The sequence below is a fragment of the Odontomachus brunneus genome, unplaced genomic scaffold, assembly GCF_010583005.1.
Source record: "Odontomachus brunneus isolate Ranch 3 - 2012 unplaced genomic scaffold, Obru_v1 Obru_scaffold_246, whole genome shotgun sequence".
In the NCBI taxonomy this organism is placed as follows: domain Eukaryota; kingdom Metazoa; phylum Arthropoda; class Insecta; order Hymenoptera; family Formicidae; genus Odontomachus; species Odontomachus brunneus.
This window is the reverse complement of record NW_022639696.1, coordinates 326,635-343,072: the sequence shown is the minus strand read 5'-3', so window position 1 is coordinate 343,072 and position 16,438 is coordinate 326,635. Positions and strand designations below refer to the sequence as shown.

The 16,438-nt window shown below is 37.3% G+C and overlaps 1 protein-coding gene across 1 annotated transcript in view; it reads right to left on the bottom strand.

Moving 5' to 3' along the window:
* Positions 1-842: 842 nt before the first annotated feature.
* The window catches only part of LOC116852668 (1-phosphatidylinositol 4,5-bisphosphate phosphodiesterase gamma-1-like), an 89,236-nt gene continuing 73,640 nt past the window's right edge, over positions 843-16,438 (bottom strand). The window contains exons 2-4 of the mRNA XM_032833236.1: positions 1,537-1,714; positions 1,350-1,415; positions 843-1,284 (exon numbers count right to left, since the gene is read on the bottom strand). Coding sequence (XP_032689127.1) covers positions 1,069-1,284; positions 1,350-1,415; positions 1,537-1,714 — 460 coding nt within the window. The 3' untranslated portion in view covers positions 843-1,068. The remainder of the gene's footprint in view (positions 1,285-1,349; positions 1,416-1,536; positions 1,715-16,438) is intronic.

The window sequence follows — 16,438 nt, the reverse complement described above, 5'->3', positions numbered from 1 at the left end:
TAGAAAGAAAAAAGAATTGTCTTCTAGGGCGATTTTTGTGGAAAACATGCTTTAAAAACCATATTGATAACGTAGCAGCTTAATACAAGGGTACTCCAATATTTATCAACACGAGGGCATGAGTTCTCGTTATCCGATCGAACAAAAGTTTGGCAGGGATTTTTTTTCAAATAGAAACTTTTTGAAGTGTGTCGCGGAAAAAATTTGAAAGTCGAAAAATAAGGACCACTTTATTATATATATATATATATATATATATATATATATATATATATATATATATATATATGTGTGTGTGTGTGTGTGTGTGTGTGTGTGTTTACATACAGGATGTCTCAGACCTCCATGATCACACTTTGCGAGAACGTAGAACAGATTGAGCAAAAATGTTCTGTACCATTTTGCGATATTCGCAATAGTTTTCGAGAAATTAATTATTTTGTGTCAACTAATGAGTGCAGAGGAAACGACAGCCGAAAGAAAGATGTATTTGGCCGGCGCGCGACCGTGATATATGCGAATCGCAACTCGCTGCGTCCTTCCGCCCATAGCTACTAGATATAGCGAGGCTTGATACACTAACCATGTGCATGACATATCCGTATGCCGAATTGACGCCGAATCTAAGAGTATGTTGCCGTTTCGTTGTTTCACCTCTACATACATGTATGCAGACGAAGTAACGACACGTTTCGATTCGGCGTCGATTCGGCATTCGGACATTTCATGCACATGTGTTAGTATATCGAGCCTCGCTGTATTTAGTAGCTATAGGTGGAGGGATGCAGCGAGTCGCGATTCGCGTATATCACGGTCCCGCGCCGGCTGAAGATATCTTTCTTTCGGTTGTCGTTTTCTCTGCTCTCATTAGCTGAGACAAAATAATTAATTTCTCGAAAAATATTGTGAATATCGCAAAATGGCACAGGACTTTCTTGCTCACCTCAATCTGTACTACGTTCTTGCAAAGTGTGATCATGGAGGTCTGAGACACCCTGTATATATATTACATACGTTATATATGTTACATTTGCGATTCAAGTTTTTATTAACCTATTTCTTTTGTATTTATTGATAAAATTCAAGACTTACATCACCCTGATTTTCTTGTTGATCGATTTGTTCTACATAATTAGCAGGAAACCAGTGTTGCTTCTGGCCACCGTAATCACCTCTCCACCAACCTCCACTTTGTGGATTAACATTAGTAATTATAGCATGCTTGACTAATGTCAATTCATCGTCTCTTCTAGCTTTGTAATCATAAATAGCCTTAACCGTAACCTTTAATTATAAAATATCGAAATTGTTTTATTGAATATTTCAGTTGTTACTAGTGCATATTGTACCTTTGATGTAAAGCTTGTAGGATCCATATATCCTGGGATGCCATAAACAGATCCATCATCATTATCCTAAACAATAAGAGCAATAAATTATAATCTATGCTTCCAATATTTTTATATACATATGTTTATGTATTTATAAATATTTGTATACTTATAATCACAAATTTATCAAAAATTAAGTGTATACCAGCCCCATTCTTCTGATAATATCTTGATTGACAGGATGACTTAATTTAATCTTTTTATACAATGTATGTCGTTCATAATAATTGACTAATTCCACTAAGCTTTCAAACTGCACAGTTCCAGTGGTATAGAGTCTTCCTTCAAGTTTTATTTTACAGTGTTTTATTTTCTTGTCTGCTCTGTAATAATAGAGCGTAATTTAGTGTGAGCATAAGAAGTAGACTATACAGGATGAACTATGTTATACTCCGCGCCTATTATTTATATAGCCTATTATTCGTTATATAGCCTATTGTTCGTTATAAAAAGTTAAGTAAAAAAAATTGTTTTTCGCGCTGTTTAACCATTGTATTTAACCGTAAGTGCCATATAGTACAATTTCTTTATTCCTGCTTCATTTTTACAATAAGCAAAATATTATCAATATATTGGCAGATTGGCAGCAAATTCAACCAGAATTTCTTAACAGAACCATACCCATACAGCACAAATGTCCGAAATACATCCCAGAGACATCCCAGAGATATCACATTGTCTCTGGAACGTATTTCAGACATTTGGTGCTGTATAGGACATGCGTTTGCACTAAGTTTGTGTTCTGATAACAGGATTTCCTAACATGATTTGATGATAGATTGATGACAGTAGATACTGTCAAATTGCACGCAGCAAGGTTTGTTTGCCAGTTTTTACTGCCAATCTACTGGCATAGCATGTCAGCAAGCTCTGTCAGATTTCTGACGACAATTTGGCAACATAGTCAGATAAAACAGATTCTGTATAAGATTTTTATCTTTTCTAACATCAAAAATTTATAGCAGAATTTGCCTATTTAAGTTTAACTATCTGGGTGCCCTTCAATTATCACAGTACCCAATGAGAAATGACTTATCGATCGACGTCGAAAAGATATCGATCAATAAGTCATTTCTCACTGGGTAGGCACTTCAAAAATGCATTCCGAAAGTGTGGTTAGATTTTACTGCAGTGTATCATCAGTGTTAAAACTTGAAAAGATTTTATTAAAGTCAAATTTTACAATTTAAATCTTTATTACAACTTCTTTATAAAAAAAATTAATGGAAAATCGAAACAAACATAAATAAAAGTAGAGAAAAAATGTACCGGGAGATTGTTGGATCGGGAAACGTAACAAAATCTTTCGCTTCCCAAACGACTGCCCTACCAGAGATAACAAATTCAAATAGATTGCAAAAAAGTCAAGTAAAGCCAACGCACCTGTATTTGGAGCGTTGCATAAAAATATTTAAATATTTGCTAAAGTTAATTATACTAATGCTAATATTTAAATATTAGCCAACAAATATTTATATTTGTTGCTGCAGAATGAACCTAGCATGTACTGAATATTGGGTGCAAACGTTTTAATGGATTTCGTGATAGAAAAATGAACCAAGACCAATGGACCACTACAAAACAATAAGTGTCACTTGATGAAATGAATAAGTCGTGTTTAATTTTATGAAAAACGATGTATTCATATTCTACTAAATAATCTCCATTGTTTCCTATTATCTTACACCAATGTTCTGACAGAATCAATATCCTTCTATCTATTTCTACAAAAAGCATGTAAATTTAATCGTTGCCTTTTTTCTGTGATTAATTGTCTTGTTTGTATGTCGCGGCTTAATTCACGTGTTTTTACTTGTAAAAAACACGAAGAAAAGAAAAAGCGAAATAGCGGTATCAGGAGAGAGAAAAAGTAAAGGAGTAGCACACAAAAAAGATGTATATCTAGTATAAAAGTAACAGTAAATTAAAGTAAAAACATTAGCTTAGTTATTTTCTCTTCATTTCATCGTCTTTCTGTCTTATCGTGTCTTACCATCTTATTGTTTATCCGTTTATTTGCCTTTCCGTTTTTACAATCAACTGAGGACCGTAAAGAAGAAAAAGAAAGAGAGAGAAGAAAGTTCTCTATTCTTTGTGTTAGTTAGTCAGTTAAGTGACAGTTCGTTAATTTTGAGTTACATAATAATAATTTTCGCAATTTCAAGTTACATAATAAAGGGGCACTGGAGATTAAAGGTTAATAATTTTTAAAAAATTCTCTTCTTCCTATTTTTATTCCTATTTCTATTTTTATAACTTCACTTTTATAGCCATCCAACTGGCTGAAAATGACTTGTCAATGCGCTGACATCGTTGTAAGCGCGTTCTGAATATGGGCTTTAGACTTATACGTGGTGTGTAATTGCACCAAAAGTATGTTTATAAGAAGAGTAAAAAATTAACCAATCACAATACAATGTGAGGATAATAATCGACTATGACTAATCAATTTCTTACTTTTACTTCTTATAGTTATTTTTAATTTATAGTATTTATAGTAATTATTTTGATGAAAATAGTAATATTTATTTTAATATAATATAAAAAGGTTAAAATAACGCGAGCATAGCACGCGCTTGTAGTTCTAGTATACAAAAAAGGTCAGTTTTTGTCTAAAAATAAAGAAACACAGTTTTGTAGATCATGAAATATTTTTTTTTTATTTAACTCCCTAAAAATTACAATCTGTTCATTTTGGACATTCAGTAATATTTTGGAAGAATAAGACTTGTACAGAATAGGACTTAAGTTTGCTGTGACACATGCAAGCATTTATTCAATTTATAATTTCAGTTTGTAAGTAAATCGCGAAGTGTCTTCTTCTTGAACCTTCTTCTGCTGTTGCCTTCAGATATTAGTTGTCTAGCTGTAGCGTTCGGATGATTTGTAATTCTATCCTTATAAGTTTTAATTCTCAATTCAATTTCTTCCTTTATCATGCTCAGGCAGCAAACTGTCGTTATTTTGATGTCAATATATAGTCATTATTGGTCAATAACGTCATTAGTCCTTTACGTGTATTTAACATCATGTTTTAAGATGTCAAAATGACTTTGCAAAATGACGTTATATATGATAACGTTTAATTTACCATATATACGAATTTCTTTTTCAAATAAAAATATAAGTTTGCTATTCTTATAGATATATTTTCATATAATAATAACGTTGCAACATTGCATATTGCAATGCAATGTTGCAGAAACATTGCAGTGACATTAATTTGAAATATTATTTTAGCAATAATACAGCAATATTTAAAAAATATTACGAATATAATATTTTTTACTTATTTACTAGTTATTTCCGTTACCCAATGAGCAAATAATATGTGACGTGACGATTTTTGCTAAGTATCGTCCGTCACTCGAAAAGTCGTGAGGAAGCCTAAGTATGAGCTTCTCGGCTGCAGGCGGATGTCGCGTCCTAACCGTGAGGCGAATAGAACCTACGTAGCCCACTATTTTTTTGTGTATCGAAAAATACGGTTAACGAAAGGATGAGTTAGGAAGAAGAGGACCAATATCGGAGAGGACTAGCTGCCGCCGTGGAAGAAGAGGAATCCGAGCGAGGAGCATCGGGAGGACCGCATATCTCAGGTGAATCGCTTGCGTAATCTTAAGATTAATTAGAGACCGACAGAGTAGACCCCTCTAAAAAGGCCTGTTTTCAGCCTAGAGGTGACCGGAGCCCAGAACGTCGAGAAGAAGTTGCCGACGTGATCCAGTCACGAGCTGCCGCAAGAGAGCCGCGAGGACGAAGTCGACGGACACCGCGGACGAGCGGAGGACCGCTGCAGCCAAGGCCATGCCGGCGAAAAGCATCCTCCGCGACCCGGAGCGTCCTCCGAGCCAAGCAAAGACGCCGCAAGGCTCGGAGACTGAGGAAACAACGGCCGAGAAGACTTAGATCCAAGGTCAGAGAAACCAACAAGCGATGAGGATCCGACGTAAGACTAAACGGTCGGCCGAAAAACAAAGGCCGAAAAATGGGGGAATAGCCTAACAATCGGCCAATCAAGGACTGGAAGCTGTCGGAGCGAGCAATTTAAACCTGGAATAAAACCAGATCTAACGATCGCTCGAGAGCTTTTTCTCGTGATATCCCAAAGCCACGGAACGTGTAAAGGACGCGCCATTTGCAAAGCCGACGACGATTACAGTTGGAAAGACGACTCGCTCTCCACCGTAAGGCCGCTACCGTCACGAATTGAGAGTTTGTGAACCCAGAGGGGACTGCCGTTGGTTGCTGCCGACTGCCCCGCTCCGCTGTTTGTGTTTTTGGTAAGTCCGTTCCGAAAGGAACGTACTGATATTTTGGTAATTAGTGTCGCGGAGCGGTTGCGGCGTCGGTGAGTTAGAGCTCGGCCGTCCGCCCTGGGCGGACGAGGGCCAGGTTTCGCGTTCCTCTCGCGAAAGGGAGAACTCCGCGTGTCGTTCTAAACCCCGATTTGGGCCGAACATCCGCCGTACGCGACATAACGGGCGAACACACCGCCGAAGGCCTATGTGGCTATCGTGACCTTCGTTGGCCACGACTCGAAGATTTGCACTACCGAACACCAGAAGCGCGACCGCGAACAAGGATTATCTAATTATTGTTAGTATCGCTGCCGAAAATACGAAAGTAATGTTATGAGCTATCGTTGAATAAATTCTGTTTGAGCATCAATAAAATCTCATAATTTCGATAACCACCGTCACACCATTCACCTCCGACTTGTCGTGGAACCAGCCCCTCTACCGAGAGCAGGGCTGAGCTGCCGGTTGTTCGAGCAAACCGTCGGGCGGAGGACGAGTTACCCTCGTCGGTGAGACCAGTTCGTGCTTAGTGATTAGAGTTCTTTTGTTGGTACGGACCACCGTACCTGGCGCCCAGTTTGTGTTTTAAGCTGTCGGATCTCGCAGAATCCGCCGAACGGTCGAGCGCTATAATTGCAATTTTTGTCCTGCACCCGATTCGTGTGCCGACTGCACGAGTCGAAAAAGTGTAGCGTTACAAATATTTAAAAAAAACATTAAAAAACATTTGAAAAGACATTCTTAAAACATCAAAAATAATGGGATAAGTTCTCCTTTTTCATTAAAATAACGTTTTTTAACGTTTGGAAGAATGTTTTGTTTTTTAATATTTAAAATACATTTATTTTAACATTTAAAAAGCGTTTTTATAAATGTTAACATTTAACATTTAAAAAATATTTTCTAAATGTTAAAATAAACGTTTATTGAATATTAAAAATAAAAACATTTTTCCAAATATTATAAAACGTTAAAAAAAACGTCTTTTTAATGAAAAAAGAGAACTTATCCTATTATTTTTAACGTTTTAAAAATATTTCTTCAAATGTTTTTTTTAAATTGTAATATTTCGTAATGTAAGGGCATACATAGACAGCAGGTCTTAAAGGATAGCAACCTTTGACTTTGAGAGACTGACAGCTGTACCATTTGGTACAGTAACATTGTTTCTCTCTGTAGTCGCCGTGCGCTCGGGATCGAGCCAGAGATGTCGCTTCCGAACGGCATCTCTGAGCGTTATCTAGGAAGAGGAGAGTGTCGTGAGCGTGGAGCGTCAGGTAGCTCAATGGTTTAGAGCAGTCGCCCGGCAAGCGAAAGACCCGGGTTCGAGTCCCGGCCTAGCAAGACCGCGCTCTCGATATTTTTCTCTTTCTGGAACGAAAAAGATACGCAGATCTCGAACGCACGGAGTTCCGCCGCCACCTAGTATGCCCTCCTCCTTCTATGGTAAACATCTAAGTAAAGATATTTTATATAAATATTTTATGTATGTATCTCTAACTTCTTTTTAATTATATGAAATATTAGAATTCTAAATAGTTTATTTTTGTAGTAGTACTAAATAATATTAGGTGAAATAAGTTCTCGCTGATTTTTCGTGAAAATTAATGCTTTATTTAAAAAAAGTTGTAAAAAACATATTACTGAAAGTATTGTCCATCGTTAACCACTATTTTTTCCCATCTTTCTGGCAGCATTTGAATGTCGGAAAAACGACACGTCTTTTGAGACTATTCAAGAGTCGACCCATTTTTTGGCATCTTCATAAGAATGGAAGTGCTGCTCAGCCAGGCCATGTACCATCGATCGGAACAAGTGATAATCGGAAGGGGCAATGTCTGGTGAATACAGCGGGTGGGGTAAGACTTCCCATTTAAGCGTTTCCAAGTAGGTTTTCACCGGTTGTGCCGAGCGTTATCATCTTGCACAATCACTTTGTCGTGTCTCTGCTCGTATAGCGGCCGTTTTTCCTTCAATGCTCAGCTCAAACGCATCAATTGTAGTCGATAGCGATCTCACGTGATGGTTTCGTTCGGTTTGAGCAGCTCATAATAAACTACACCCAGCTGATCCCACCAAATGCAGAGCAGAAGCTTCGAACCATGGATATTCGGCTTTGCCGACGATGTTGATGCATGGCTGGGCTTATCCCACGATTTTCTACGCTTAGAGTTATCGTAGTGTATCCACTTTTCACCGCCAGTCACGATGCAAAAAACCTTCCCTTTTCTGCCGTTGAAGCAGCTGTTCACACGTGAAAAGACGCCGTTCGACGTATCTGGGCTTCAACTCGTACGGCACCCAATGTCCTTGCTTTTGAATCATTCCTAATACTTTCAAACGTTTCGAAACTGTTGTGTGATCAACTCCTGCAATGATTCTGCAAGTTCAGCTAGCGTCTGACATGAGTTTTCATGAAGTAATGCCTCCAATTCTTCGTCTTCAAACTTTTTCGGTGCGCCAAAGCGTTCTTTACCTTCAACATCAAAATCATTATTTTTGAAGCGTCTAAACCAATATCTGCATGTTGTTTCCGACAGAGCATGGTCGCCGTAAGTCTCAACAAGAATTCTGTGTGTTTCAGCTGCAGATTTTCGTTTAATAAAGTAGTGCAGTAAAATTTCCCGCAAATACTCTTTTTTTGGCACAAAACTCGACATATTTAACACTATAAAAAAAAAGTTGTTTACACTTTGGCGAAATGATATACACTGAATTTCAAGCTTGCTTATAGTACTTCTTACCATCTTAAACTACACGCACGCAGTTCTGATAACGCCATCTGTTGGAAAACAGCGAGAACTTATTCAAAATCCTGATATTATAAGAAAATTATAATTAGTGCTTCGGCTATATATGGGGATAATAAAACACACTTAGTATCAGTTGAAGAGATAGCGCAGTAGCCAAGGTGGTAGACTAAGAATCTGGAGGTGTGTGAAGTCTCGAGTTCGCGTCCGACCAGTACTGAGTAAATTTTCAGCGAAAATAATGAGAAATCAAATAAAATAGCTAAATTATATTTAAGATCAACATAAATTGACTAGTTGCAATCGTTTCTGCAAAATATATTTTTTTAACCAGTGTCATACGTCATTGTTACGTCATTTTATGTAAAAAATGTCATTAAGTCGTCGTACATATGATATTATTGGTCTGTGACTTAGGACGGTCAAAAAAACATTATTTGGTTAACTTGCAGGATAAATAACGTAACAGATGACGTAAAATTCACGTCATTATCACGGCTGTCTGCTACCTGCGGCATGCTCAGATCTCGGTAAATTTCGTTTGATATGGTAGATCATACTACTGTGTCCAAAAAGTAAGGTGACATTGCATTTATTTCGAAAATTCTTTATTTATTCTTGCAAATCAATTTTGTCCCCTTCAAAGTAATCCTCCCCTGATATAATACACTTATTCCAACGGATTTTCCAATCTTCGAAACAGTTGTAATAATCGATTTCAGGAATGGCCTTTAGCTCCTTCTTCGCAGCGGCTTGAATCTCTTCTATCGACTCGAAACGGTGTCCCCGGTGGCCGCTTGAGTTTGCTGAATAGCCAGAAGTCGCATGGAGCCAAATCAGGTGAATACGGTGGTTGTGGAACGATATTAGTCGAGTTTTTGGCTAAAAAATCACGAATAATCAGCGCAGTGTGTGACGGTGCATTACGAGAAATTCACTTTTAGCAGCTCACAAAACAATGCGTATCTCAAACACTAATGGATATTTTGACGTGTTACTTCTCTTGGATGTCAAAGACAGTCCTACCAACCTAAAAAAAATTTTATTCCTCCAAATCCGTGCGCGCGGGAGATTTAAAATGCAATGTCACCTTACTTTCTGGACACAGTAGTAAAACGAAACAAATTTTCTGTTTAAACGACTTCTTTCTTTGTAACGACTGAAATAAGTGATAATTTGGTGGAGCAATATCAATAGAATACAACGGATGTAATAAAATAGCCCAGATTCAAGTTTCCTGAGCTGTATTTGCATCAAATAGATATAGCGTTGTCGTGATGGAAAGACAACGCCTTTTTATTTGGGCAAAAACGGATTTTTTTTTCAATTGATGCATTCAAATTGTCCAATTGTTGATAGTAATTATTGGAATTGATTATTTCATCAAAGAGGAGTAGCTCATAAAAGATCATATTTTTATAATCTTATCAAATAGACAACATAAGCTTCCAAGGATGCAAATCGGCTTTTAACATGAGATAATCGTGTTTTGTCTCCAAGTTCATTTCCATTCCACATCATCGTATTAGATTTATTTTTCGTCCTCCGTCACTAATCGATTTAGAAACTGATTTTTAGTCGCCTAAGTAAGGAATTGGTAGAGAAAAGATCTGTTTTATTTTTTTCTATCAGATTATATAGCAGTCAAGAGGTTTAAATTGTATCCAAGTTTTTTTAAATATAGTTTTTTTAAATGAGCTTTATCAATATCATTCTTCAATTTTACTTCAAGACAACTAAACTGACCTAAATAAAACGACAAATCCTATTTATTTCTGATAGCTAAAAATGACGATAAACCTAACAAGAACAGATTATGCGTATCTAATAAAGTAGGCAATAAAGGTAGGCAATAAAGAACTGATAAAAAAAGATAAAAAGATATCATATAGTTTCTTCTTTGATCACGCTTGCGCAAGGAAGTACGAGCAATGCGTGACATACACACACATGTACATATATTTGATATTAGATCTATTCTTTTTCTTTGAACTTTTAGAACATAAAAATAGACAGATATATAGTTAAGACTTTGTGGAAGAAAATCTTATGGAAGAGTACTAATGGTGGGAGAATACTAGTGCACCTTAGTCCAGGAAATGCAGCGGACTTTCTCATAATGTGTCACCTTATTGTGGTGAAAGGACTTGCGTGCTTTGACAAGGAACCAAATCAATGAGGGCTTTAATCTGTAGTAGGTTCTACTTAACTAAACAGATCCGGAATGAAAGACCAAATTAAAAACATACCGGGGGAAAAAAAACCTCCCAAAAGACTAAACAAGTCGTCAGCCTAGCTATTGGCCTAGGAAAAGAAAAACTTCGAAATCAAAACTGAAGAAAGAAACCTCATTAACAAAGTCACTAAATGATAGTATGTCGTAGAAGTATACCGAAGAATGAGAAGAACCTTCCTTGGAGGTTGGATCCTCAGAACCGGCATGATAGAAGTATTGTTCCTACTCTCGCCTTGTGTCATTATCAGACGACAAACTAGATGTTGCGTTCTCAACAATCGCACCATCCAAACAGACTATCGCCGATAGTCCTTAGCGGCAGTGACCATAATAAGTGAGGAGGGCTTCTTCTATGCGGAGAACCTTCGCAGAGCGAGAAAGTAAATTCCCCTCGGGAATCTTAGTAATAAGGAGACTTTGGTCAGGAGAATCGCAAATAGCAGTTTCCTGATAAAAGGAACCTAATAAAGGGGAGAAGGAGAGGGCCGGCGTCCCAGCGGGGAGGCTTAAAGCCGTTCTACCAGAAACATATGAACAGAGAGAACTGGGGAGGTTAGAGCAGTTGGTTTCGACAAATCTGTACTCCCCAAAAATGGAACTTGTTCTTTCAGTCTATAATAATTGTAACTCGGAAGATATTAAGTTGGATGCAGTTAGGTGAAACTCGAAGATAGTAGACTTCATCTAAATGCGGCTGTCCGTTGCGACCGTCATTGCGACCGCCGCGGTTGGACATTGGAGTGGTCTGTCGTTTGCATTTAATTACTGGGAAACAGGCCGTTGTAATGCTTTAAGTGTTGAGACTTCGGCTATATCAGAGCGGGCTGCTTCAATACTAAGAAAGAATAGCAATTGATATAGGTGACTTAAAGAAGCACATCGCACAGGACTACGTGCACGGTGCATCTTGCGCGATTCTCGCGGGTTTTGGTCAAGCAACCTTGAATCGGATGAGTTAATTACAATGCGATACTGTGTTAGAAGCAGCTGGCGGACCCAGCACTTCCGGTATCAGAACAGTTGGCCCCCCGCTTCCAGAAGTGAAGCTGATGATTCGAGTATTAGATTGGTCCAAGTAGCTATCGGACCTTTTTCTCCGTTTTGTGAGGTAGAGAGCCGGACTGCCGTATTACTTTCCTGGCGACCTGTGGACTTCTGCCCTTGCCGTCAGTAATGCAAGTTTCGAGACTCGGCAGCATGTCCCAGCGTATGAAGGAGAAATACACATAAGCAAGCAACCGTACGTCTGTGCGTAGCGCATTGGCTAACTTGGGACGTTGGAAGAATATAAACATACAATTTACTGCCTCTTTCTTTCCCGAACGTACAATTATAGCGAACCGGAGCTAGAAATTGACTCCACAGAGCCGTGAGAATAAAATGTTAGGCTTAAAAATATTCCAACAATTTTATCCTCATGTGGCCCACTATTGGCCCGTTTTTAGCCCATTTTCTAACCGTTTCTTAATTTTTATGGTCGTTTCTTGCACTCTGAAATACGTACAGTATATCCAGCGAAAAATTATAACGAGTATATGCGAGTACGCATGAGTATTATTTAGCAAATTATACCTTTTTAACACGCTTTTTTCATCTGGTGAGTGAAAGTGCGTTAATACATTCCTCTTTTACTCACTTTCATTTCAATGTATTGGGAGTGTGCATTAATTTTAAAGGATTTTCAAGAAATGGTGTAACTAGTACTATATCGCATCGGGCCATATTGTTGCTACCTTCATGTCAAAGCACCATCATGTGGCTAGTTTTCAATATGTGTCATTTTGCCGAAGCATAAACAATATTGTTTTTTTGAACATTGAACATGTCGAATTTTGTGCCAACAAAACGCAATTTGCGGGAAGTTTTGTTTTTTTGTTTTCATTTGAAGAAAAGTGCTGCTGAAAGTCAATGAATGCTGTCGGAAGTTTATGGTGATTACACTTTATCAATTTCAACATGTGAGTACTGGTTTCGACGCTATAAAAAATGATTTTGACACGGAAGACAAGGAACGTCCAGATCAGCCGAAAAAGTTTGAAGATGAGGAAGTAGAAGCTTTACTCGATGAAAACGCGAGTCAAATGCAAGAAGAATCATTAAATGTTAATCGATCAACGATTCTCAGATGTTTGAAGGACATTGGAATGATTCAAAAGCAAGGAAATTGGGTGCCGTCCAAGTTGAAGCTAAGAGACATCGAAAGGCGTAAAATGACCTGTGAATTGTTGCTTCAAAGACATAGAAGAAAAAGTTCTTTGCATCGTATCGTGACGAGTAATGAAAAATGGATACGCCACGATAATCCGAAGCGCAAAAAGTCATGGTGCAGGCCAAACAAACCGTCAACATCGACGGCAAAGCCGAATATTCATGGCGCCAAGCTCATGTTCTGTATTTGGTGGGATCAGCTGGGTGTAGTGTATTATGAGCTGCTCCAACCCAACGAAACCATCACTGGGGAACGCTACCAACAACAATTAATACAATTGAGCTGAGCATTGAAGTAAAAACGGTCAGATTACGCGAAAAGACATGACAAAGGGGTTTTCCAGCACGATAACGCTCGGTCACATGTTGCGAAACCGGTCAACGAAACGTTAGAAGCGCTTAACTGGAATGTCCTACCACACCCGCCGTATTCTTCAGATATTGCTTCTTCCGATTACCACCTATTTTAATCGATGACTCATGGCCTGTCTGAGCAGCGCTTTCATTCTTATGAGGATACCAAAAAATGGGTCAATCCGTAGCCTCAAAAGATGTGTCATTTTGTCGACGTGAAATCCACCAATTACCAGAAAGATGGGAAAAAGTAGTGGCTAGCGATAGACAATATTCAAATTTTTAATGATCAATTTGTAACCATTTTTTCACAATTAAGCCGTATTTTTACCAAAAAAATCCCTTAAAATTAATGCACAATCCCAATAGATCTGTATTAAAACGAAATTAGAGTAAAAGAGGAATGTGTTAACATGATGTCACTCACTAACTAAAAAAAGAGTGTTAAAAACGAGCAATCTATTAAAAAATACTCATGCATACTCGCATATACTCGTCGTATTTTCCACTTAAATGAAAAATAGGACCGAGTGCTACTAACACGATTAGTAATTAAAAATTATTAAATTCGTCTTGTTTCTTCTTTTATTCCTATAAGGGAAGAGCGAAAAAACGGGTACGCTTTCTGAAACGTTTTTGTCGTAAAAACATGGTTAAAATAAAATTATTCTTAAAAAACGATGACATATGGCATATCGTTTGGAATTTTCTTAAAAGTTAGCACAAGAAAAAATATATTTCTTACATTTTCTTATGGAAAAATAACAAAAAGAAAAGTGGTGTTGATTTTTGACTTGTCCAAAAGATGTGGGAAAGATGGAATAACAAATAAAATCTTACAATTGATTGCAATATAAAAAAGATCATATTTTTATGGATATCTAAATACGTACCTAAAAAACAATAAATTGTACCAACAAAAGTTAATAAATGCTCAATACTGTTTTTTCCAGCTAATTTAAAAGCTAATATTTGCAAAGATTTTTTAGTCATACCATATAATTTTGCGTTTATCTTAGCATATTATTTATTCTTGCACAGTAGTTTTTTCTATTTCTTTGGAAAATACGTTCTGAAAACGACTTAATTTCTTCGCATAACTGCCTTTTTGTGTTGTCTATACAATATGCCAAGAAGTATAATGTAACCTAAGAATATTTTTGCTTATCACTTGAACAGTCTTATAGGCAAGCCATGTATTTAGGTAGCAAGTTGACATTTAAAAACGTCATACTAATGTTAGAGATATTATTAAAAAGTTATTAAAAAGTTATTTGACGTTACTCTGTCGTCTCCAAATTTTCGATAAAGAAACAGCATTATCTTTTCTTTATCGGTTAACATTTTTAAAAAAGAAATTTGAAATTATAGTTGGAAAAAGAAAGGGAAAAGACAAAGAGTAAGATGCGAGAGAGCACGACTCGTTTTTAAAATACAAAGATCGAGAAGCGTTATCGTGAAGCGCGGGTATGCGCGAGTTTTGACTGAGTACGTGTGATATTACGTCGTGAATGAATAACCGCGTTCGATGCGAGTGAATGAACAATTAGGCTGGAAGCCTAAAAAACATAAACACTGGAGAAAAACAAGAATAACTTTGTTTTTCGTGTCTCGAGCTAGACGATATGACCGGCTTAGTTGTTCATTCGCTCTCATCGAACGCGGTTATTCATTCACGACGTAATATCACACGTACTCAGTCAAAACTCGCGCATACCCGCGCTTCACGATAACGCTTCTCGATCTTTGTATTTTAAAAAACAAGTCGCGCTTTCTCGTATCTCACTCTGTCTTTTCTCTTTCTTTTTCCAATTACAATTTCAAATTTCTTTTTCGAAAATGTTGACCGAAAAAGAAAGAATAATGCTACATATTTATCGAGGATTTGGAGACTGCAAAAAGATTATATCAAAAAGTAGCTGATCTATTCAATGCTACATATCCTGATCACAATCCTATTTCTAAATCCACCGTTCAGAAGACAGTGATACGTTTTTACGAAACAGAAACAGTTAAAGACCGACCTCGCAGCGGAAGGCCAAAATCCGCAACAAATAATAATAGTTTGGATGTTTTGCTATTATTTCAAGAAAATCCTCATTTATCTGTGCCAAGAGCAGCGCAAGCCCATAATATCAGTTACAGCAGCGTTAGAAGCATTTTAAAAAGGCAGAGATATCATCCTTATAAAATTATGATCACTCAAGAACTTATGGAAGACGATTGTGATAGAAGAATTCAATTTTGTGAAGAAATGATGCATCGAAGTACTGAGGCTAATTTTTTAAATTTTGTTGTTTTTTCTGACGAAGCCACATTTGAAATAAATGGTGCTGTTAATCGTCACAATTGTAGATATTGGAGTGATGACAATCCACATTGGATGAGTGATCTTCGCACACAGTATCCACAAAAATTGAATGTCTGGGCAGGAATTTGTAGTCGCGGTATTATTGGCCCATTTTTTATAGATGGTAATTTAAATGCTGAAAAGTATGAAAACTTATTACGAGATCATATTATACCTGAAATTGAAAATTTATTTGACGCAAACATGCAAAACGTATGGTTCCAGCAAGATGGAGCAGGACCTCATTATGTAGTAAGAATTCGAGAACTTCTAAAGTGTTTTTCCTGATCGATGGATAGGTAGGAGAGGTACCATTGAATGGCCTGCTAGATCACTTGATTTGTCTCCTCTTGATTATTTTCTTTGGGAACATCTCAAAAGTAAGGTTTATGCGACAAAACCACGTAATTTGGAAGACCTTAGCAACCGAATAACACAGGAAGCATCTCTGATCACTTTAGAACAAATAAGAAATGTGATCAATAATTTCTATGAGCGTCTAGCTCATTGTCAAACGGTAGAAGGAAGACATTTTGAACATTTGATTAATTGAGAAAGTGGGAAACGATATTTTAAAAGGTATGTCACCTACACACAGCAGAGAGGGTTTCGAGTCACTAAATACCGCGGAAGTGACGAACCGTGGGGTCCTAATCTCTGCTGCAACACATATATATACACACACACACACACACACGAGGTGCAAATCCGACCGTGCAACCTCCACACGGTACACCTTGGGTTATACTAATGCCGGCGGTACTTTAACTTTCAATCCTCATAACCCTAAACATGCCCAATAAAAAAATACTTTATTATAGGTTTTTGGAAAGCCCTTGAAATAAGCT